Here is a 22,939-nt window from a genome sequence, read left to right as displayed (position 1 = left end):
AAGGATGTGTCTTGAGCTGAGTGATGCCTGTGTGAGGCACATTTTTACTAGGTATGATCAATCTGTGGTTACCAACACCACCGTGATAAATCTCAAGTTATCTTAGAACACTCCTTTACCTCTCACATTAAATAAATTTCAAGCACCGACTTTTTTTCACCTACATAATATTGCTAAAATCAGGAACATCCTGTGTCAAAATGATGCAGAAAAACTAGTCCATGCATTTGTTACTTCTAGGCTGGATTACTGCAATTCCTTATTATCAGGCTGCTCGAAAAAGTCCATTAAGACTCTTCAGCTGATCCAGAATGCTGCAGCTCGTGTTCTGACAGGAACCAGGAAAAGAGATCACATTTCTCCTGTTTTAGCTTCTTTCCATTGGCTACCAGTAAAATCCAGAATAGAATTTAAAATCATTCTTCTTACCTACAAAGCTCTTAATGGTCAGGCACCATCTTATCTTAAAGAGCTCATAGTACCTTACTACCCCACCAGAGCACTGCGCTCCCAGAATGCAGGGTTACTTGTTGAATCCTGATTGGACGGACAGAGCAAACATATTCTGTTACAAACATTTTATTCAAAGTCCTATGGAAGCATTTAATAAAACATCAATGTTTTTATGAAATGCTACTTGCAGTCATGCAAATGGAGACACTTCTCGTAATGCTACAGTTAGTGTTTATCACAATTAACCCCACACTTGGTTAACATTTACCACAGATTTACAAACAGAATAATTCATACAGAATGAGCCTTTTTCCCCTGAATGTAGTTCAAAGAATAGTAAAAGTATTCTGAAACCAGGTCTCGTACACTTGATTCTGGGTGAATATTAGAGTGAGCATTAAGTATCTATGGCATGGGCTTTATTTTACTCATTTTATTGTGATCTGTAAAACTTTGCCTTGTATTTTCAATTTGGTATTTTAATACCAACTATCATATTGTCTTTAATGCAAACAACTTTTTTTAAGTCTTAATCGTACCATGTTGTACCAACAGCAGCTTGACCTCACTAACTATGTAATGTGAAGTGGCCTGGAAAGTCCCACAGACCGTCTACAGCTGGGTGCTGCTGAGGGCTGCTGCCACACGCTCTGTATTCGTGGCTTGGTTTTGGCCCGTTTGCTCCTCTGAGGCGGACTTCTGTCTGTTCTTGGTCAGGTATTTGCTGCAGGAGCAGAAGATGTGGTAGAAAGAGGAGGAGAGGCCGGCAATATCGGTGGAGATGTAGGGAAGAACCTCTGGAGACGCCTGGTTATAGTAACTGATCTAGAAAAAAAAAAAAATACAAAAGTTTCCTAAGAGTGTATGTAAATATACACCTGTGTAATCAGCTGAAATGTTGGTCGTCTTACCAGCGACATGTTGTTTTTGGTCTCCAGTACGGTAAATCCAGCACACACAACCTCTCCTCTGTTATAACCCTCAGTGGGAGGGTGGGTGGGCAGGGACACTGAACGCAGAGCGATGACGTAAGGATCTCTGAGGAAACAAGAACAGACAGTAAATCCAGCCCTTTTGACCTGGAACCCCAGACTCACATAGTGAACGTCTGCGCCGTTGCTGGCTTGTTAATTTGTCGTTTTTGTGCTTCTACTACAGCTTCTGCCTGATTTTGCTGATTTGTTCTGTTTTAATTGTGTTTATTGTTGATATACGATCGGGAGTCTGTAAAGGGTGTTTTATTTTGAAAATTTACTAGATCCTCAATAGGTGCGTTTGACTGTATGTGGCGCAGCACTGACTTAATGTCATGCATGCTGGACTTTAAATAAATAAATAAGGCACGATGGTTAGTAATTGTGTCCGACTTTCGCCAGCGCTGCAAAATGTCACCACGTCACATGACATTAAAACCTCGCGGGAACAAGGAGGCTGCAGTTGCTCTTTCTCCGGCTGCACAAAGTTGGAACCACATTTTCGCCTGCTCCTGCATTGTTCTAAGCTCACAGTAAGCTCACGCAGGTAGAATGTGTCCAACTTGACGGAGCCGTTTTTATTCCCCGCCTGCAGCTCACGTTAGACTATCAAATCGGCGAAAGTCAGCCGCAGTCATCTCGAACGCACCATATGCCATTTCTCTGTCTGACATCCTGCCCAGGTCATTTGCTTTTTAGCTGCTTGACACAGCTTCCATCAAAAGTAGACTCGCTGTGTATTCTCCACGGTGCAGAGCAAAGAGCCACGTGTGGAACATGCTGCAGCACTTCTGTTATGAGCACAATCATTGACTAGAAGGGTCGCGGCTAACTGAGACCTTCCAGTCTGTCATTCTACTGACCCAATGCCGCACGGCTTCCTCCTCGAAGCCAACAAGATGAAGTCCTGGAGAATCCCTTCTTCCTTGCTGGCTTTAGTCGGGGAACCTACTTTACCACGAGGCACTGATGGGGTCACCACACGATACAGGAAGTCGTCATCGTCCACCCGGTGAATCAGCTCACATTTCCTGATTTAGGAAAGGACACAGAGATACTGATCAGGGTGTTGATAGAAATGTAGAAGAGAAGGAATATTGAGCATGTTGCTGTTGTTGGATAGTTCCACCTTTCACTCTGCTTCATCACCTGAAACTTGATCTTTTGTACTGACATCATGTTAGACTGTCCACGTGAAGTGTTTCTGTTTGCCTACACTCGTTTAGCTGCCAGCCAGGAATCAGAGTCCAGACTAAATTAAACAAATCAGGCTAATTGGGCTCAGTTAGTTGTGATCTTTGGATGCAATATTCGTCCCTGACATTTACACGTTGGGCACTTTGCTAGTATTCAGATGTACAACACAAGTGACTTTACGACTTGGTGTAACATTATATCATGGCCAATACAAAAGGCATTTCACGACTGATTTCAAGAAACGTCAGGATTAAAATGTATCAGTAACGTGGTTGTGTATGATCTGTGGGTTTCCTGATTAATGCGTGTGTAATTGGCAGCAAAATTTATCTTTTTTTTTTTATATGAAGGACCTGAATTTGTACTGAGCAGAATCTTTCATGTGGCAACCGGCAGCGCTTGTAGAAGCAGCAGCCGCACACCTCTGTTTCTCTGGCTTTATTGCCGAAACAAGAAGACAGGTTTTTTGGATTAAAGAGCAGCAGACCTTGAGACGATCCACCCGGCCAGATCAACCGGTCCAGGCATCACGGCGGGTGCGATGATCGCTCAGAGGAGAGGAAAGGGAGCCAGGAGAGGAGCCATGTTGGCCCAGCTGCTCCTAAAGGTCCAGTCTGAACAAAATGTGACTCATGTTGGCCAGCCAACGGAAATCAGACTGTTGTGCCCACATCGTTACAGAGACCCGCCCCATCAACATCCCGGATCAAGCACTCAGCGGGTGGTCCGTGTTTCTGAGCTGTCAGCGGATGTTTTACATCGATGATGCTTGGTGCTCGAACACAGTCAAGACGGACTCAGATTGAAACCAGATTATTATCTTGTTGCTGCTGTTAACATTCACCGCAGACGCAGATTTAAAAAATGCACTGCAGAATGTTCAGTGTGTAAACATGTACACACATAAGGTACAAGGTTGTTTATTAGTCATTAAACAGCACAAGGCTGCGTAACGAATAGTAATTTTTAGTTCCTTCATGCTACACACACACAACATGTTATTAAGTGTAGGCCTATATCAAAATATGGTAACATATAAAATAAAACAATACAGTTATTTATATACACTTATACATACACGTGCACACCCCGAACATTCCACAGTGCATTTTATGAATTTGCATCTGGAGTGAATGTAAACAGCAGCAACCGGATGATGATATGGTTTCATCTTAACAATAAACGTTTGAGCACCGAGCATCATTGCTGTGAAACACAGAGTCCACTTTCTCTTATCTTGCCGGAGTCTTGCGCCGACAGCTCAGAACATGGACCACCTGCCGAGTGCTTGATCCGCGATGTTGAGGGGGCAGGTGTGCAGAGACCTGATGGTCAACATGAGTCCCATTTTTTTTTTTTTTCCAGACCGGATCTTCAGGAGCAGAATTATAGACTCTGCTCATTATGGTCTTCATTTTAAAATAATGACTTAAATAATGAGGTGACACGTGTTTTGGCAATAAAGCCGGAAAGTGTAGCGCAGTTTGAAGGAGATACCGGCTGCTGCTTCTGCAAGCGCTGCCGGTTTCCATAGCAACAAAATACATAAATAACTATGCATTGTTTTATAATATTTATTTTATATGTTACCATATTTTAAGTAATTATCTGATGATAAGTTAACTACCTTGTTCACAGTTCACCCCAGGATAGAAAACCAACCAGCTGGTAAAATAAACACAAAATAACAACTTGCTACTAATGACTCACATTTTAAAAAATTATTTTCTAGTATACCCAGACCTTTTACACACTGTGAAGACATCGTTTGTTGAGCTTGACTAGATTTTTACTGTGTGTGTGTGTGGCAAGCCATTTTAACATTTATTCCTTAAAACCTAATAGTCACTATTTAGAAGCTACAAGTACTTATTATTCACTAGTAACTATTCTTTTTTTACTAGTAACAATTGATTAGATACTAGTAATTTTTTGTCACTAGTAACTATTCAATTACCGTAAATAATGAATAATAGCCTGGGCTTTTATTTGCTAAAATCGTTGAATTGACCCTGCCTATATTTGAGACAGGCGTCCATATGGGACAGGCCTTTAATTCTTTTTGCACAAAACTGAATCTACTATCAAACAGTTTATTTATTTCAAACAGAATAATACTTTTATCAAATTATCAAATAATATTAAATACACGTTATTCATTTGATCCAGCGCCGACAGACTGCTTATGCGCTTTTATTTTGAAGGTGGCAACCTAATGAAAACAACAACACAGTGCAGGATGAGAGAAGTCAGCAGCCAGAGAGCGATGGACTTCACATGACAGGATTTACAACTTGGATAAATTTTTTTGAAAAGCTGTTTTCTCTCTCTTTTCCTCTCTTGTAGCCATGCAGGTTACACTGGTAAATCTAGAAGAATTAGACTTTAGGTCTTGTTGTTTCCGTTAAATTAACTGATCTGTGGTATTTCGGAGAATCTAACCGGTCTAACGATGCTCAGCATGTCCTTATTGATATATTGATCACACGAGCAGCTTAGAAGCAGCTAAAGGATTTAAGAGGTTTTATTCATCCAAAGAATTTCTATAAAAACTAGACAAGGCATTTAATTGAGGCAGGTGTTTATTTGTCAAAATGTGTTCCCACACCAGGCCAGTAGTATTTGGGACTCGGCTATTAATTTTTTTAAGTTTTACGGTAGTTACTGGTAACCAATTTCATTTTACTAGTGTCTGCTATTTAGATGCTAGTGCTTACTAGTAACTATTTCCATTATTACTTACATTAAAATGTTCCTATCAAGTCATTAATCGATGACTAGTAACTAAAGAAAATTTACTAGTAAGAATTAAAATGTATGTAGTATATTTTGGAATAGTTACTAGTACCTAATGAATAGGTACAAGTCTCTAAATAATAGATACTAGTAAAATGGGTACTAGTTACTATTCAATGGAAAAAATGTACAATTAGTAACTAAAAAATTGTCACTAGTGACAAAAATGACTAGTATCTAATCAATTATTACTAATAAACCGGAATAGTTACTAGTAAATAATAAGTATGTATTTGTAGTTTTTAATCAGAGACTAGTAAGTTTTAAAGAATATATGTTTACACGGATTTCCATAGTGTGTGTGTGTGTGTGTATAAGTGTGTGTGCATTACTGATAATGTGTGTCCCAGCTCGGCCTGTTGCTCAGCTCAGCCAGCAGACAAGAGGCTCTGTGAGCAGGAACATCCACCTCCGATTCCACCCTGAAACTCAGCGTGGACTTCTGCTCCAGCGTGTAAAGACGAACCTGGGAACCGAGAATCACGTGAAACATCCGGCTCTCTCGTGGGGGAAAATGAAAAACAAAACTAATACATAACACACAAAAAGAAACTCCCATCCCAGGAGAGAACAGCAGATACCTTGTCTTTCTCAGAGGTGAGCCGCCAGTTCTTTCTAGCAGCCAACATCTTCAGCGCCGAAACATTGTTAAAGCTCAGATACACCTGAAAACACAAAAAACATGCAGCGTATGCATTAACAAACAAACACACGGACACTAAGCAATAAATATGGTGCTGCAGGTCTCCTCAAAAGCACATAAGCAGTGTTTCTAAGAAGACTTAGCACAACATATTCTAATAATACAATCCATTTTTCAAACTACGGCATTTTCTTTAGATTCTTTAAACACGTGCTCCTCATTGAATTTCAGCCTGCAGACACTTTCTGAAAATAGTTAATCCATCACAGGCAACATAACTGCTGTTAGTAGTAATATATCAATTGCACTAAATGGAAAAACTCGAATGGTCCTTGAATCATGAATCATTAATACTCTTTCAAATGTTCCAATGACCTTTGACCATGGTAGCATTGTTTATGGTGACTTGACGGAGTTTGTTCTTCCATGTGGTGCAACCTGGACACATCGTCATTAGGGATGAGTATCGTTTGGATTCAATCAATACTAAAACTCTTAAATACTCCTTATCGGTTCAGTTCTTTATAGGGCTGCACGATTTGAAGAAAAAGTCATATTGCGATTATTGTGGACAGTATTGCGATTGAAATGTGTATATCCCAACTTGAACAAAGTTAAACAATATTTATAACAATAACGAGTAAAACAGAACAAGGGGAGCGTGTTGCTCTACGGAGGAGGCGGCTAGAAGCAGCAAATATTGGCATCTGTCTGATGCAGAGTCTCTATCCACAACCTGGAGGAGGAACTGGACACGAGTGTATTATCTAAAGACCATAATGTTTAGTTTATAGAATAACAGTAATATATTTAACACTACATTCATTATAAAGTATACTTTTTTACCACTAGTTGAATATTAAATCCAGTTACAGCTGTTTCATTTTTGTGGGTTGTTTTTATTGATTAAATCTTTGTGCAGGAAAAATGTTCTACATTGGTTTTTAATTTGTTAATGCTAAGTCCTAACTTGTTAATAATCATATCATTTAATGATTTGCTGCAATCGGTTGACGAAAAGTGACTGACAAGCACGTCGCTCTGTGAAAAACGTGTTGACCAACAAAAGGCACCGATACAGCCAAAGTCGTTTTAGGACGTCTCTAATACAGCTAACGTTAAATGGCCAGCGAGCCAAACTCAAAGCTTCTTTATCTTCTCCCTGTTTTCTTCTGTCTTACTGCTTCAGCTGCTGACGACGTCTCTCTGTCGCAGAGCGACCGACTATGGGCCTTTTCTCATTTCCCAAATTTGTGCCTCCTCGATCCTCGACTCCCCCCACCCGAGATGCGAGCTTGAGGAGTCGAGATAACAGGCATTTAAAGAAATGAGATGTCCTTTCCTCTGAGCCGTCATTTTAAAACGACGTATATTAAATATGACCTGTTGCACAGCTGCATCATATGTCCACTGTGCAGCTGTGATCTCTGTCAGAGCAGCAGACCAGCTTTTGGAACTAAAGGCTACAGATTACTACATAGTAGTAGTAGTCTGGCACTCTCTCCATGCATCCATTTGGATCAAAATGAGCTGTCATTAATCTGTTACTCACGGCGCATGTAATTGTTAAAGGTCCTGAACTTTTTCCTCACCTGGTTTGTAGGGTCCCAGGGTACAGACAGAGGGACTTCGCTCTGCTTGCAGGAAATTATGTACTTCCTGAAATAAACAACAGGAGAGCAATTACACAATTACATTAATATGATGGGGTTACATGGTCCTATTAATGTCAAATAAACCCTTTGTCTGATAAAACCTTCAAAACTGTTACTGTCACAAGGACCAAAGTGGAAAAAAGCTTTTACCTTTATTGTTTTTATTTGTTAAGAGAGAATTTGCTCTCTCACAAGCATAGAAGAGAGGTTACCTGTCCAATCTTATCTTCTTCCTGGCTATGGCTTCTTGATACCGCCTCTCCCCTTCCTGTCAAGGAAAGACACCGAGAATCAGGACGGTCCTCCTCAGAAACATGCTTTCTCTTTGGTTTTTCTGCAGTGGCCAAATCCTGTTTTTAGTGGCCTTCTACTCTGAAAGCTGTACGCTGTCCTTCCGTGCAGACAGCATGCGTTTGCTAACAAAGTGGCAGTAGCTTCCTCACACTTTACTGCATTTTGGTTTTGTTATTTTTTGCCTTTATTACTAACGCACGTACTACCTATTACAGAAACACAGAACATTTATCAATGTTGGAAAAGGACAGACAGGGAGTGGATTCAGTGCACCAGATCTTGAGAACATCACTGCTCATAACATCTTTCAACCATCCAGCCAGATCAGCCGGTGCTTGTGGTTACCCCAGGAAGAGAGCTAAACTAACCTAGGCTGAACCTAACGCTATTCGACTACCCTGTTCACGCTGTGCAGCTTCGACTGCAACGCCGGACATGGAGAGAACACCATCATCATCGGCCGGATTTCAAACAGCGATGAGACTTCATATCGAGAGGAAATCAATAATGTTGCAGAGAACAACCTACTGCAAAACTAGACAATATGTACATTAAAATGATAAACTCTAACAACAGTTTAAGTTTCATTGTAGTTCAGTTCCATTTAGTAACTTTGCATGTGGATCCTGGTGTATCACAATGTATGGAAGCCTATTTAAGGCTGTTCTCTGGTTGGTTGGTTGGTTGTGTTTATTTATGTACGCTTATCTCAGAATTCATCCCATAATCAAAGCACCTTTCACCTACAGCTGACTCACAGTACTTGTCGGAGTAGGGCACTGTGATAAGACGGCCCTTCAAAAGGGTTTATGAGTGATGACATTTGTCCTCCAACATTCTTCCTACATCTTTAATCAGGTTTATAGCTCTGATCTTTGTTCAGTCAGGCCTCTCCAGGCTTCACACCTCTCAGATCCCAGCTTCGGAAACTCGTGTTAGAGGTAAATACAGGTTAATATAACTGCAGTTTATAACTGTAACAGCTAGGAAATGATTAGCCATGTATAGTATGTTGTAGTTTTTCCGGTGGTGGATCAGTAGTTGTAATCGCAGCGCTATCAGTCAGATTCTCAATGTTAAAAAAGACTGACCCACCTTCTCCCAACGTTTAAAAATGAGTTTTTCACCAATTTCATACTGTACAGCAGCACTTTTGGACACTGATGTTCATTTGGTAAAATAATGAGACTTTAATTCCAAACTATGCATTGTCCATAGTATGAATAATTAAAGGGGAAAGCCCTGTAGAGTAGTTTTTGAACGCTAAAGATAAGTGTGGGATATTATTAAGTAGGTGGTTGGCGTGGGCCAGAAACAGGACTTTCTAGGACGCTGGTTTTCGTTTCCCATGTGAAATAACAAAAGTAATGTTACTTAAGTTTTATAAGTTACCTGACGTTTGTGAGTTTTGTGACATTTCGCACTGCAAGTGCTTTTATTTTGAAAGTCTAACGGGACGTTGCGTATTTATTGTTGCGAACTTGCAATCCCAAGGCGTCTTGACCAAGCATTCATTTTGACGAGTTGGGAGAGAGAATGTGTTGTTCCAGTTTAACGAAGGCCCTACTTTGCATCATCTGAGCTACAACAAACAAGAGCAGTGTACACCTGGCTGACAACCTGCTGTTTCATGGTGCTGCAGCAGAACGTTGTTAATGACATTAAGGCATACGTGTGTGCATTTAACAAGCTGTTAATCTTGTGGTCACTTTTTTTTGTGCAACCCGACAAGAACTTAACATGCGCTGAAAGTAGAAAGCTAGTGTTAAGTGTGAGGGCTGCTGCTCGGGTCAAATATATTGAGCCGCTTCTGACGACTGTGCAGTTTGCAGTGAGTTGTTGCTCAGAAATGGTTTCGGCCCGTCCTCAGCCCTTCGTCAACTCACACTGGAGCGTTTCAGCAGCGGAGCGTTTAGCCTGCCTCACGTTGTTGACTGGTTGTTTATTTGTCATTTTGTGTGCTTCTCCGATCCCAGCTGTGTTCACAGCTCTGTGAACCGTCTCCCCCCTTCCCCGTTCCCTGCAGGGCTGAATTTCCCACATGGAGCATTTCAGAATATTTGATTTTGCTGAACTGTTTAGATTTAGTTTTTTGTTGTCTGTTTTAACAGGGGTTATTGTTGAAATACGACCGGGAGTCTGCACAAGGTATTTTATTTTGAAAATCAACCGGATTCACTATGTCGTTCTGTGCTGACTTCCTGCTTTCTTTGAGCTGCTCTGTGCTGCTTGACACGGACTTTGTGGGCCTTTTTTGTGATTGTTGCTGCCTAAATTGACTGATTTTGCAGCAGCTTTTCAAAAAAACAAAAATAAACGTAAAGTGTGATCAGCAGTAGCTCTAATTCTGTTGGCTAACTCACCAGGGGTTCGGGTCGTATCCTTGGTAAGGTACATGGCTTGCCCTGATGGTCGAGCACCTCAAAGATCATGAAGGCAGAGTTTATGTGTCGGTTAGGTCCCTCCTCCTGGTAGGCTTCTGCACGCACCCCCACCTCAATGCTACAGGACACACACACAACACATTTCTTTTTCTTTGCCGACCTGTTTTCTCCACAAAGATGAAGTCAAGTTTTATCTGTTCCTATTCTTCAGGGCTGTTTCTGGACATGCCGATACCTGTTTTTGAAGGCGTTGTTGACTATAGCCCTCAGCAGCAGTCTGTCGCCAATCTGAGACGGCCCCCTGAAGGTGAACATGTCAATGGTCCGCAGAGTCGGGTGAGCCTGACACAGACGACTGCAAACAGAAAACAGGAAAAATGAGTGTGTTAACATAAAAACAGTTCAAAGGAAAGTTGTGGACTGATCACAGTACTAATGTTTTTAGATCTGTGTTTTTGACAAGACTAATTAAGTTTTTTTTTCCCCATAAAATACAAAAGAAGTATTTGGTGTTTCCTGCATGTTGTTTCAAAGGTTTCCTCAGAGGTGGAAAAGTGAAAACAAAAACATTGAGACCATCATGGCGCAGAAAAAACCCTCAAGAACTAATAGCAAGAATTAAGACGCTGTTAGCGTTAGGCAGAGTGAGGATGGTTTCACACAGTGACACGACTAAAGCTACAAGTTGATTTAATCACACATCTGATGCAAAATACGAAACGTAAAAACACACAGACTCGTTCCACCCATCTTATCAGGGGTAGAAAGTCCTGGGATAGCTGATAAATAAATAAATTCAATGAATACATTCATAATATTGGCTACGTGTATCGGTAGATCAAGGATCTGTGTGCATTTATGTGAGTGAGTTTTTGCTTCTCTGAACAGATTCAAAAATTAGAAACTACACAACTACACAGGGGCAATTCGTTCAGTATCTTGCCCAACACTTCAACATGCAGCCTGGGGGAGCCGGGGATTGATCCGCCGACCTTCCGCTCTACCTCCTGACCCACAGTCACCCAAGTAACCCTGATGGTTTCAAACAGAGCATTTAAAATGTGTGAGTGATTCAACAGTACCTGGCAGCAATCATAGCTACATTCACCATCCAGGCCATAATCTGTCCTCCAAATGTATTCACCTGGTATGTAGACAAACGGAGACGATTAAAAAAAAAACACTCATCTTAACCTTTAACACTACAATGACACAACACTGTTTAAACATAACGTTTCACTGAAGTTAAAGCGGCTGACTTTTACATATAAACAAACGTCCGTTATATTTGGGCTGTTGCCAAGCGGAAACTGTAAAAGAAATTGCAGCAGGCTTTGTAGGTGTTACATTTACTCTACCTAAATAATGGATTATTGTCTTGGTTTAATATGAAAAGAAATCCCAGTACAAAGTATAATAGTCCAGAAACAGTATTAATTAATATAAACAGTCCTCTCTAAAACTATTGGACCAGCAAGGCTAATTATGGTCTTCAAGTTGTTTTTGGACTATAAACACAAAGTCTGCACCAGTGAAACCCGAAGCTGAAACTGAGAGTACACATTCTGAAAAATGTATTGTTTGAATGATCGATGTAAATAGGACACCACCTGGGCAATAACACCTGTCGGTCGCATATTACAATACTTTTGCTCGCTTGAAAAATGGATGGGTTCAAACAGAACTCAGCTGCCAGGCTTTTAACCAGAACAAAGAAATATAAGACTGCATCAGCCCTGTTTTAGCTTCACCACACTGGCTCCCAGTGCGTTTTAACTTTTTAAAGCTCTTCATGGCCTCTCGCCCTGTTATATTTCTGAACTTTTAGTCCCATACAGGAGAGGTCTGTTGTCTGTTCCAGAGTCTCGACTGAAAACTAAAGGGGACAGAGCGTTTGCTGTCAGGGCCCCGAGGCTCTGGAACAGCCTGCCCGAGGAAATCAGGTCGGCTGAGTCAGTGAACTCTTTAAGTCCCTTCTTAAAACATACTTTTATAGGAGAGCTTTTCCCGATCTTATTTGACTTTATTTTATAATATATATATTTTTGTCTCTTAAGTGTTTTCTTGCTTTTATCATGTATTTGTTTTTATGGATTTTATTGTCTTCGCACTTGTTAAAGCACTTTGTAACTTGTTTTTGAAAAGTGCTCTATAAATAAAGATTATCATTATTATAATTAAAAAGGTGCTATCTTGTGCTGATAATCGGTCGGCTGATTAATCGGGCTGATATTTGGCATTTTGAGATACTCAGTATCATCCGATACCTGCACACTAGGGCTGGACGATGTGGCCAAAAATGTTATCACGATAAAAAGTTTCATATCTTTTGATATTGATAATTATCACCATAAGTATCAAATCTTTATTTCTTTTGAGTTTAAATGCTGATTTTTGCTACTGAGGGAAAGTTGACAAAACCTGATGGTTAATTGTGGTTTAAACTCGTCTTTACGGTCAACACGTGAGGCCAAACAGTGGATCACTTCACAAATCTGAGGCAGAACATTCAAAACAATTATGATAAAATCTTTTTCAACACATATGCATGAGTAAAATTTAGTAAAGGCTTTTTTTCATTCTTTTTTCCCCTCAACAAAACATCAACATCTTCATAAAAAATTAAGTCCTAATTCGTTAATGATTCAAGTGAATAAAATCAAACATTTATTGAAAATATATTGAACATTTGTTATATTGTTATTGAAAAAAATTATATTGCGATAATTATTGTTATTTTTTTATTTTCCAGCCTTACTGCACACACAAGGCCGATATACAAAACATTTCTGCACACACATCATCCAGCAGCCTCGTTAATGAGCTGCTGGTGAACTATGTTAGCACTCCTCCTTGTGAGTTTTGGGAAAAAGTTATCGTGTTTTCTCCTAAATGACAGCAGATCTAATCTAACAACATTGCAGGCTAGTGTTAAATATACGTTATATACTGTAGTGAATAATGCAGCTGAATGACGTCTGACAAACTGTACGCGGCTCTCCCTTAAACACCAGTCACGTTCTGAAATCTACAGCAGAACCCAAAGTATGTTTCTGTTTAATTAATTAATAAAAGTTCCATCTAAAACAACACGTTGCTGCTGAGATATCATGTATATTAGATTATAATCTGCATGGAATAACGGAATTATACAGGACTTCTCTATGTTGATATCAGCATCAGCTATTTGCCGCTCTGCTCTCTAAATATCGGCATCAGCCACTGAAAAATCCAAATCGGTCGACCACAACTATCTTCCAAGTTGTTTAACGGATCTAGTTGTAAATATGTGGAAATACAAGTCTTGTCAACCCCAAATGTTTTCAGTGCTCAGCAAAAAATAATAAAGAAATCGGCCTCAATGTTCCAACATTGTCGGAGGGGACTGTATATTTTCAGTTTAGAGAAATAACTACTTATTCCTCCCCTTGCTCAGATAAATAGACAGAGAGGCAGATGGAAAAGATAATACATAATAAATTGTATTGTATAAATACATGATAAATAACTAACCTGATGGTTAGCGTGTGAGGGTAGAACCAGTTCAACACTCTCCACCTTGGTCCTTTCTGCTGCCACTGCATTACCTAATGCTGAGATGTCAGCTGACACAAAGACACACAACAATATGGACTTTAAAGGATAACAGCTGGTGCTATTTTATATCAGTCCATCCAGGATTTGGCAATGTAGTGATCAACAAATGCAGTGCGACTTGCAATTCTGACCAAACAATACAACTTTTCTGCAGATTTCACAAGTCGCAGCAGACACATTTGATACCAACGTCTCACATTTGCCTACAAACATATCAGCAGAGGACCCTGAAGACCAGGATCCAGATCTTCTTTATCAAAGCGGGGGTAAACTGTTCTGCTAAACGTGCGGTATTGTGGTCGAACATACGCTTAGAGGACGTCAGAGGAGACCACAGACTGTTTATAAGAAGTGGGCGTAGTCATTGTGACGTCACCCGTTGGTTTGTGGGCTGCAGTTTTGTCTGCTTCATGCGGTGATGTAGCATCAAACCCACCATGCTGGATCGACCCATGAGAGAGCAGATCTTTGATGATGTCATCGTGTATCATCCTGACCCTCCGTCTCTCGGCCGCCACGCTGTACTCCACCTGCTCTTTCTGAGTGTGAGGAACAATGGGCTTCAAGATCACCTGTGAGGTAATGTCAGTAAATGTGAAAACCTTTTAACAACACACACACACACACACAGACGATCTGAATCTGGTTTTATGATTTCCATGTAGACGTGCAGTCAATCCGACACATCAAACACATTCGTAAAAAGACAAAAACGCCAACATCCCCCTCACCTTTGTCCCTGTGTTTGTGCGCTGGGTAACAAAGGTAGCGTAGGCGTCACAAACCCTCCAGTGGCGATCAGAGAAGAGGTCCTCACAGTTCACCTGTATGCCCACCTGAGGTGGAATATATTAGGGATAATCTATACATGTGGATTATTGTAATCTGTCAGTATTAAAGCATTACTTTAATTCTCCAACATATAGAAGAAGCCTCCTAACAGTGAAATCAGAAATCTTTCCAGTTGAAAATTTTATCTACATAATATCCACCTAGAGCTGGGAAATAAAACAATAATCCTAATTATCGCAATATATTTTTTCTCAATAACAACATAACAAATGTTAGATTATGGTTTCATTTAATTCATTAGAATCACGTAAGAATTATCACTTAATTTTTCTATTACGAAATTTATTTTGTTAAGGAAAAAAAAGGGACTGAAAAAAGATTTTGCTTAACTTAACTCGTGCATATTTGTTGAAAATTAGATTTTATCATAATTGTTCTGAATGTTCTGCCTCAGATTTGTGAAGTGAGCCACTGTTTGGCATCAAGTGTTTGTTCTGACCAGAAAGAAAAAAAAAAAAAAAAACACAATTAACCATCTGGTTTCTTCAGCTTTCACTCAGGAGCAAAAATCATCCTTTAATCTGACATATATCTGGTGGTAACTATTGATATCGAATGATACTTGTTTTTATCGTGATAACGTTTTTCAGCCTTATATACACCGTGACCCCACACACATTAAACCAAAATCAATAGCTCAATTAGGTCTTTTCAAGCTCTGAAAGGGGACCTTATGCTTATTCATATGGCATTTCTATAATTTACAATGTCAGATCTTCATGTTAAACGTCGCCAAAGCTTCAAATAATGAGGTAAAAGTTCTTAAAAGAAATCCTTGTTCTGAACGCTCTGTTTTAAACTGTTTTTACGGCTCGGTGTGATTTCAGATTTCCATATATGGTCATTTGCTCCAGGCAGAGAATGCATTTTATTCATTTTAGCAATTGTTCCTTTATTTGTTTTTATTTTATTTCACATTTGATACTGATCTTTATTTTATTTTCTTGTCTATTAATACACACACACAAATTTTTACTGTTTTATTTACTGTATTCTTTATATATTTTTTTTATTATTCTTTTAAAGTGATTAATGAACTGTATAAAATGAATTGTTCTTTTGTAATTTATTTGTAGCTTTTGCAATATTGTTGTTTTACATTCATGCCAACCTGCGGCAGCCTGGTAAACACATTAGAAAATCCTTTTTTTGAACTTTGAATCATGCAAAGCTACCATTCAGGAGTCACACAACTACAATGTAAGGCTGGAATAACTGATTTTTGGGGGGCACTAACATGTCGTGAACTTCACTTCACGCTACACACTTGTAGCGTGAAACGTGCTAATTTCATTGTGCAGCCTCGTGTTGTAGAATGAAAAATAAATGTTCCGGTGTTTTGAACCTTGTAAGCTGGTCATTTACACATCAGGCGGTTACGTAGCAACATTAGCATTAATTTGGAGTTTCTGGCTAAATGTAAGCTCAGTTTTTGTCTCCATCAAAGGGGAAATATTTTTCTCTTTAGCTGCTCCTCTGTGTTCACCAGCTGGTCTCTAACCCCGTCCTCCTGGCTCGAGCCTGGATGAGAGGGAGTTTGGACGCCACTGTAAACTAAAGTGGATTTTTAACACAAGACAAAACGACTGTCATTACGAAACAGCATGCGTCACATTAATTGTTTTATATATTAACTAGTTTTTATAATCTTTGCAAGCCTAAATCGAAATCATTTAAATTTAAATTTGATTAATTGCCCAGCTCCAGGTGTGAGCACCACAAACAATATTCCATTTAACTCCATTGTATTGGGGTGGCAGCAGAAATATCAGCAACACATCACAGTCAAACCCTTGTTAAATAAAATGAAAAGGTACCGTGAATGTAAAGTAACAAAGAGTGAGTAGGTGTCTTTGTTTGTAAACAACATGTAATTGTACTGCAAGAACACACTGAAGTTATCTGACCTCCATGCTGGTGTTAAAGGCTCTGTTGACCTTTGCCTTGATGTTCACCACCTGACCCACTCTGAACAGAGACACATGAAGGAAGAATGAGTTTAGACACTGTACAGACACAAACACTAGCAAGTCAGAAGAACCCACGCCTCTGTAAACACACTCACCTGATGGTGTGTTCGAAGTGGATGTCATCCATAGCGGCCGTGACGCAGGGACACCCAGCGTGCCTCTCGGCTGCCCATAGGAAACAGACATACGGTACATCATGTGATCTCAGTGGTAACAATGTGGTTTGGACGGTATCAAGTTTATTTAGAAATTCCACTAATACAGACGCTCCTTCTTCTGTTAAACTGATGTATTGTAGCATAAGACATGAAATCTGATCTTTCCCTGTTCAGATTTGGGCCATCAGCCTCAGTCAATAAATTGTAATTGGGCATTAATTCTGCAGTCTGAACTGTAGATTTACGAATAAACTTCACTGCTCTTATCTACAACGTTACAATGTTGGATGTTCATGTTAAACATGGCCAAAGCGTTAAAGTATTTTAAAGAAATCCCTGTGAGCAAAAACCTCAGATTTCCTCCTGTTGTGAACGGCGCCGACACACGGAGCTAGACGGACCCGGTGTTCCAAATATGGTCATTTGCTCCACACAACAACACTCAGTCTGAGAAGGTTCCAGCTGTTGATATTTACTATACCATAATTATATAATATACTATCAAGGGCATACCCCGAATAGTCGAAGATTCGATGCGTCATCATGTAATTTTGGCGATATGGGGGTGCTCAACGTCTGATTTTACATAGAACTACCAGTTTTCTCCCAATAAGTTAATATACAGCTTATTAAAATATACATTTCAACATATAATGCTGTAAATAAAAAAAATTAGAAAAATAGCTTTCAATAAATGTTTTTAAAGTGTGTGAATAAATCCAAAATTGAAACCCTAACCCTGTGTCATCAGTGCGCATGTGTAGTGGCACAAGAGGAACACTTGCTGAAGAGACGGAGCCCCAGCTTCACTGGTGTTGTGCAGAGTTGTCTGCACATTTGCGGGACTTTAGGATAATTTATATTGTTTTTAAATAGCCGGCTACTTGAAATAGACCCGCGAGGAACCGCGACGTGCATGCACAGTTGTCGGCACAAGCGAAACTCTGCACAAGACCGGTGAATGGCAGGCGAGAGAGAGAAAAGCCTCAGTTTAGCTGGAAATTTACAGTGTAAATTGAATGCAGCTCTGCAGCTTCACAAGATTAAAGCTGCAATGGTCTGTGTGACTGGGCCTGAGGGAGCTAACCGGCACCGACAAGCTAGCCAGCTAACTATTCCTGACAGACCCCCGAAGCATATTACTCTTAGCCTAATCATCACAGTGTGCCTAAACCTAAGTTATTGATTGTATACATGTCGACCGGTTAACCCTACAGCCTCGCACAGCAGATAGGGTTAACCTCCATTGTGTTGCTGTGCAGCCTCGGTTAGCATTACTGCAGCTTTATAATATTGACACCCGTCGCCATTTGCGGTGCTTCTCAACTTTGAAAATGTTGGTAGTGCATTTAAAATTTTCTTAAAACCGCCGATATTCAAAATCTACACAGTTGATTTCTTGACTCAAAATGTTCTCAGAAATGTATTTAAAGTTCTGCTGTTGGCCTCTAAAGAAAATAAAACGTTTGCATTAGGATCTATACTGTACGTGGGCCGAGATAAACGTCATCACATTTTGTGCGCCGTGTCTTTTGGGACAAACCATATTTGGCTGCAGCTGGACAATCTTGCTAGTCCGCCTGTTTCGCAAAGCAACAACAACAGCCTTTTAACATGTTTCAGGTCTTGGCCAATCAGAAGACAGTGGGCTTTGGGAGGGGGGGGGGGGGGCTTAAAAAGACAGGAGCATCTACAGCTTGTTAGAGGCTGAAATGAAGGCCTACATGAAGAGCCAGTATAAGACTTTGAACTTTGAATCATGCAAAGCTGCCATGCAGGAGTCACAGAACTACAATATAGGACTTGAAATGCAGTATAATAGGTCTCCTTTAAAAACGATGACGCAGACGCTCACATTTGGCTTCCTGATTGGCTCTTATCAGTCATGCAAAGCAAAAACACGATGCTGCTGACAGAGTTGTTTGTTTTGGTGTTTTTATTAAAATTTTTTGTACTGTGTAAATAACACTCAAACACTTGTACTGTGCATGTCACTGTATTTGCACTGTGCGCCGCCACAGTCTCTTTGTACTCCTGTGTTACTTTCAGTAACAGTTCCACCTCGATGTCAGTCCATGCAAAAAAAATCTCTGGTGTGGTTCTTCACCGTTGCTATTCTTTGTTTGTCTGGAGTAGTACTTTTTTCTTGTAGCTGTAGACAATCAGTGTACGTGAACGGTCACCTGACGTGCGTTTTCAGTCGTGTTAATATGGACGGAGATCAGTTCTGATACACAGCTAAAACGCTGGTGTGGACGGAGATCATTTTTGTTGGCTAACTACACATTAGACAAGAAGCATTGTAGGATGGACAATTCTATACATGCTTCAGGGACTTGTATCACATGCAAATACTGTCATATACTGGAAATACCCCGGTGAAATGTCAGGAAGTCTAGTTACAACACACTCACAAACTAAACACTGTAAAAGCATTTCAACACACACCTCATGATTCATACTGAATCACACACACACACACCTCACCAGAGAGGCAGGCGGTGGAATCGATCCATTTGAGCAGCTCTCCGACGCTCAGCTCCTGTCGATGGTTGCTGTGACAGGGCATCACTATCTGACTCATTTTCACCTCTGTCGGGTTCTTTTCTTCGTCTTCTTCTTCTTCTTCTTCTTCCTCCTCCTCCTCCTCCTCCTCCACCTCTTTCTGCGGATCAGCTGTCACTCTGGAACTCATCTTCAACGCTGAGGGCAGAAAAAAGAGATGAATTTCAGTTTGAGGTCAGATGTCTTGGTCAGCTTAAAGAAGATTCAATGAGTGACGCCAAAATCATATTAATATATCTCTTACATCAACTTTTAACATGTACTGTTAAGGTTTTTACCAACACAGGGCTGGTGCTGGCGCTGATTCCTGCATAATGGAGTACCAAACATACATTTGAAGACGATATGACAAATATTGAAGTGTGCATATTGGCTATACAGTTCCAACGTCAGCCTGGTTGTCTTTAACTTCAGGATTAAAAATGCATAATTTAAATTTAACAGAAAAGTTTACAACACAACAAATCTGAAATGTCAAATTAAATAATATTCCTGATATCAAAATACTGAGGCACGTTTAGTAGGAATGAAGAACTCAGACATCAGTCAGTATCCGTCCTTCCTCCTCCTCCTCCTCCCTCTGCTGCTGTGATTCACTGCCTATTAAAGTTTCACTTTTTGAATTCAATTACAGGAAAAAAAATTAACTTTTCCACGATATTCTAATTTTTTGAGATTCACCTGCTATCTTCACTTCACCTGGTGTATGCATGTGTGGAGAAGCCAACACAGAGAGCAGGGAGATTTATGTTTTAGTCCACAGTACACCATAGAAGTTGCCCTTTTTTCACTTTCATGATTAGAATAAAAGGTTTCACAAATCTGAAACTATGTTTTAAAGAAACCTTATCATCTCTGGGACATCCTAGTCCAGATTTGACAGCTGTAGGCATAGTGTTTTTTAAGTAGACCTGGTTTAATGTGGTCTACATGATGTACAAATCATCCTTTTTTGCATTTTCACAAATACAATAAAAGGTTTCACAAATCTCGAACTATGTTTTAAAGAAACTTTAGCCTCTCAGGGATAATCTAGTCCAGATTTGACAGCTGTAGAAATAATGGTTTTTGGTCTGGACCTGGTTTAATGTGGTCAACATGTGAAAAATATTGTAGAAAATCCTCCTTTTTTTGTATTTTCACAAATACAATAAAGGTTTCACAAATCTTAAACTATGTTTTAAAGAAACTTTAGCCTTTCTGAGATAATCTAGTCCAGATTTAACAGCTGTAGAAATAATGGTTTTTGGTCTGGACCTGGTTTAAAGTGGTCTACATGCGAAAAAGATTGTATAAATCATTATTTTTTTCATTTTCACAAATAGAACAAAAGGTTTCACAAATCTCAAACTATGTTTTAAAGAAACTTTAGCCTCTCTGGGATTATCTAGTCTAGATTTGACAGCTCTAGGAATAATGGTTTTTAACTAAACCTGGTTTAATGTGGTCAACATGTGAAAAATATTATAGAAAATCCTCCTTTTTTTGTATTTTCACAAATACAATAAAGGTTTCACAAATCTCAAACTATGTTTTAGAGATACTTTAGCCTCTCTGGGATAATCTAGTCCAGATTTGACAGCTCTAGGTTTTTATTCTGGAAGTTTCCCTTAACTTTCCCAAAAGCTAACTTGAGGGTCGTGTGATTGAAACTGTATGCACTCTGAACAAACTCGACATCTTTCCAGGTCACGGAAGTTACTTTAAACCAACTTTCATTTTATAACCCGAGACCTTTAAGAAATGCGTTAATACTTAAACCAGCGGCATAAAAAGCCTCGCTGGTCGTATAAAGTTAAACTACATTCATGTAACTCTTCAACTCCAACAGCGAAACTTCACAAACCTTCCGCAGCGAGTTACCGTGAAAGTTACATCCGCAAGCAGAAGCTCTGTAAACACGGAACAATCTGAAAGTTAGGTAACTTCACAAGGTTCAAAACACGGCACCCTGCATGTCTGGACTTGAAAACTGAACGCTTTAAACTGCAAAATGTTTTAGATTTACCTCTCTGCAGCCTCCTCTGTGTGCTGTCAGGGGTTTTGCAGGCTGGTCTCTCTCTCTGTGAGCTCGCCTCAGTGTTTCCAGTCCTTCATGCTGGCCGCTCCCTGTGGTCTAACCATAACATGCTGACATGCAAATTGTGCCTGCGTGGAGAGAAGGGCTTCCCATTTGTTATGAAAGTGCCTGCAGCATGTGACAAAATGCAGTCCCTTGGAAATAAATGTAAAGTTATATGTTTAGTGGTGGGCAGTAATTAAAGTAGGGGAGACCGGGGGCAATTGCACCATTTTTACATTTTCCTTCATAACTCACTGACTACTTTAAATACATGGACATCTTTTGAAACAAGAAACATACATAAGTGCACTAATTAATAATACAATTTCTACATTTCTCCTGTACATTTTCTCGAGTACTGAACTTGAGGTACTTGTAGTTAACTAGAGTATTTTCTTTTCATGCCACCATCTACTTCTATGCCTTTAGTTACTTTACAAATTAAGAATTTTACACATAAAACATATACTAATATTAATAGTGCCCACATTTCATTCGGGTGAAAGGGTAAACTCCACTTTTTCCAGGTGTTAAGGAGTGCTGCTGCATGTGTGATGATTGCCAAGTTGGCTGACTTGCATTGTGGGTATTTTAGCAGCCAGTTTTTGGCTGTGTTATAGACAAACAGGCGATAACGCTGCTGCATCTTCTTTTCACTCTCTCTGACAATGTTGTGCGATGTTAAATAAGTAGCGTACTCTTTTACTTCAGACGCTGACTTATGGTATAAAAAGCACACGTGTGACTAATCACATTATCGATGGCTCTGTTTCTCAGTAAGCAATGCCAATGAGGCAGAACACACAATAGCAGGCGCCCTGGACTTTGTACACATAAATAAGATGCCGTTATTGTTTTTCATCGTGTGCTTTGCCCTTTTGTCTCCCTGTATTGTGATCGTTTGCCTGTTAACTTGTGAAAAAGGCATGGTATCCATTACAGGAACTTCGCATGCTTCACAATAAAAATATTTGAAACAGAAATGCAGTTGTCAAAATAACACCTGTGCCTTACAGAACATCTGTATTGTGTCTTAAACTCAGCTATCATTAATCAGAATCAGAAGGAGCTTTATTGCCAAGTCGTGTTTCACACATACGAGGAATTTGCTTTGGTGATAAGGTGATCACGTAGCCAAACATACAGTTGACACAAATAAATGTAGAAATATGTAAATATGGAGTAAACAAATGGAAGTTATATAAGAATAATAAAAGAATAGAGAAAAATAAATACAATAAACTATTTGCAGAGAAAGAACGTTGCACATATTTACATGTGCTTTATTCCGGGTTCGTGTTTTGCAGACTAACTGCAACAGAAGAGAATATTGTGTACA

General features: G+C 39.7%; 1 protein-coding gene across 1 annotated transcript; it reads right to left on the bottom strand.

Annotated features, from left to right (window-relative positions):
- Positions 1 to 563: 563 nt before the first annotated feature.
- On the bottom strand, positions 564 to 21,703 carry LOC119902606 (acyl-coenzyme A thioesterase 11-like). The gene is made up of 17 exons (XM_038718920.1): positions 21,547 to 21,703; positions 19,461 to 19,676; positions 16,911 to 16,980; positions 16,753 to 16,813; positions 14,725 to 14,829; positions 14,430 to 14,565; positions 13,910 to 14,001; positions 11,479 to 11,540; positions 10,632 to 10,751; positions 10,376 to 10,514; positions 7,931 to 7,986; positions 7,656 to 7,722; positions 6,002 to 6,085; positions 5,753 to 5,886; positions 2,291 to 2,458; positions 1,365 to 1,491; positions 564 to 1,278 (listed from the first exon to the last, which is right to left on the bottom strand). The coding sequence occupies exons 2-17, from the start codon at positions 19,666 to 19,668 to the stop codon at positions 1,066 to 1,068; spliced, it is 1,842 nt and encodes a 613-aa protein (XP_038574848.1). The 5' UTR covers positions 19,669 to 19,676; positions 21,547 to 21,703; the 3' UTR covers positions 564 to 1,065.
- Positions 21,704 to 22,939: the final 1,236 nt, after the last annotated feature.

This window comes from Micropterus salmoides, unplaced genomic scaffold (assembly GCF_014851395.1).
Source record: "Micropterus salmoides isolate LMB-PRFRI ecotype aquatic unplaced genomic scaffold, ASM1485139v1 Ms_hic_scaffold_14, whole genome shotgun sequence".
Classification (NCBI taxonomy): Eukaryota; Metazoa; Chordata; class Actinopteri; order Centrarchiformes; family Centrarchidae; genus Micropterus; species Micropterus salmoides.
This window is presented reverse-complemented; position numbering and strand designations above follow the sequence as displayed.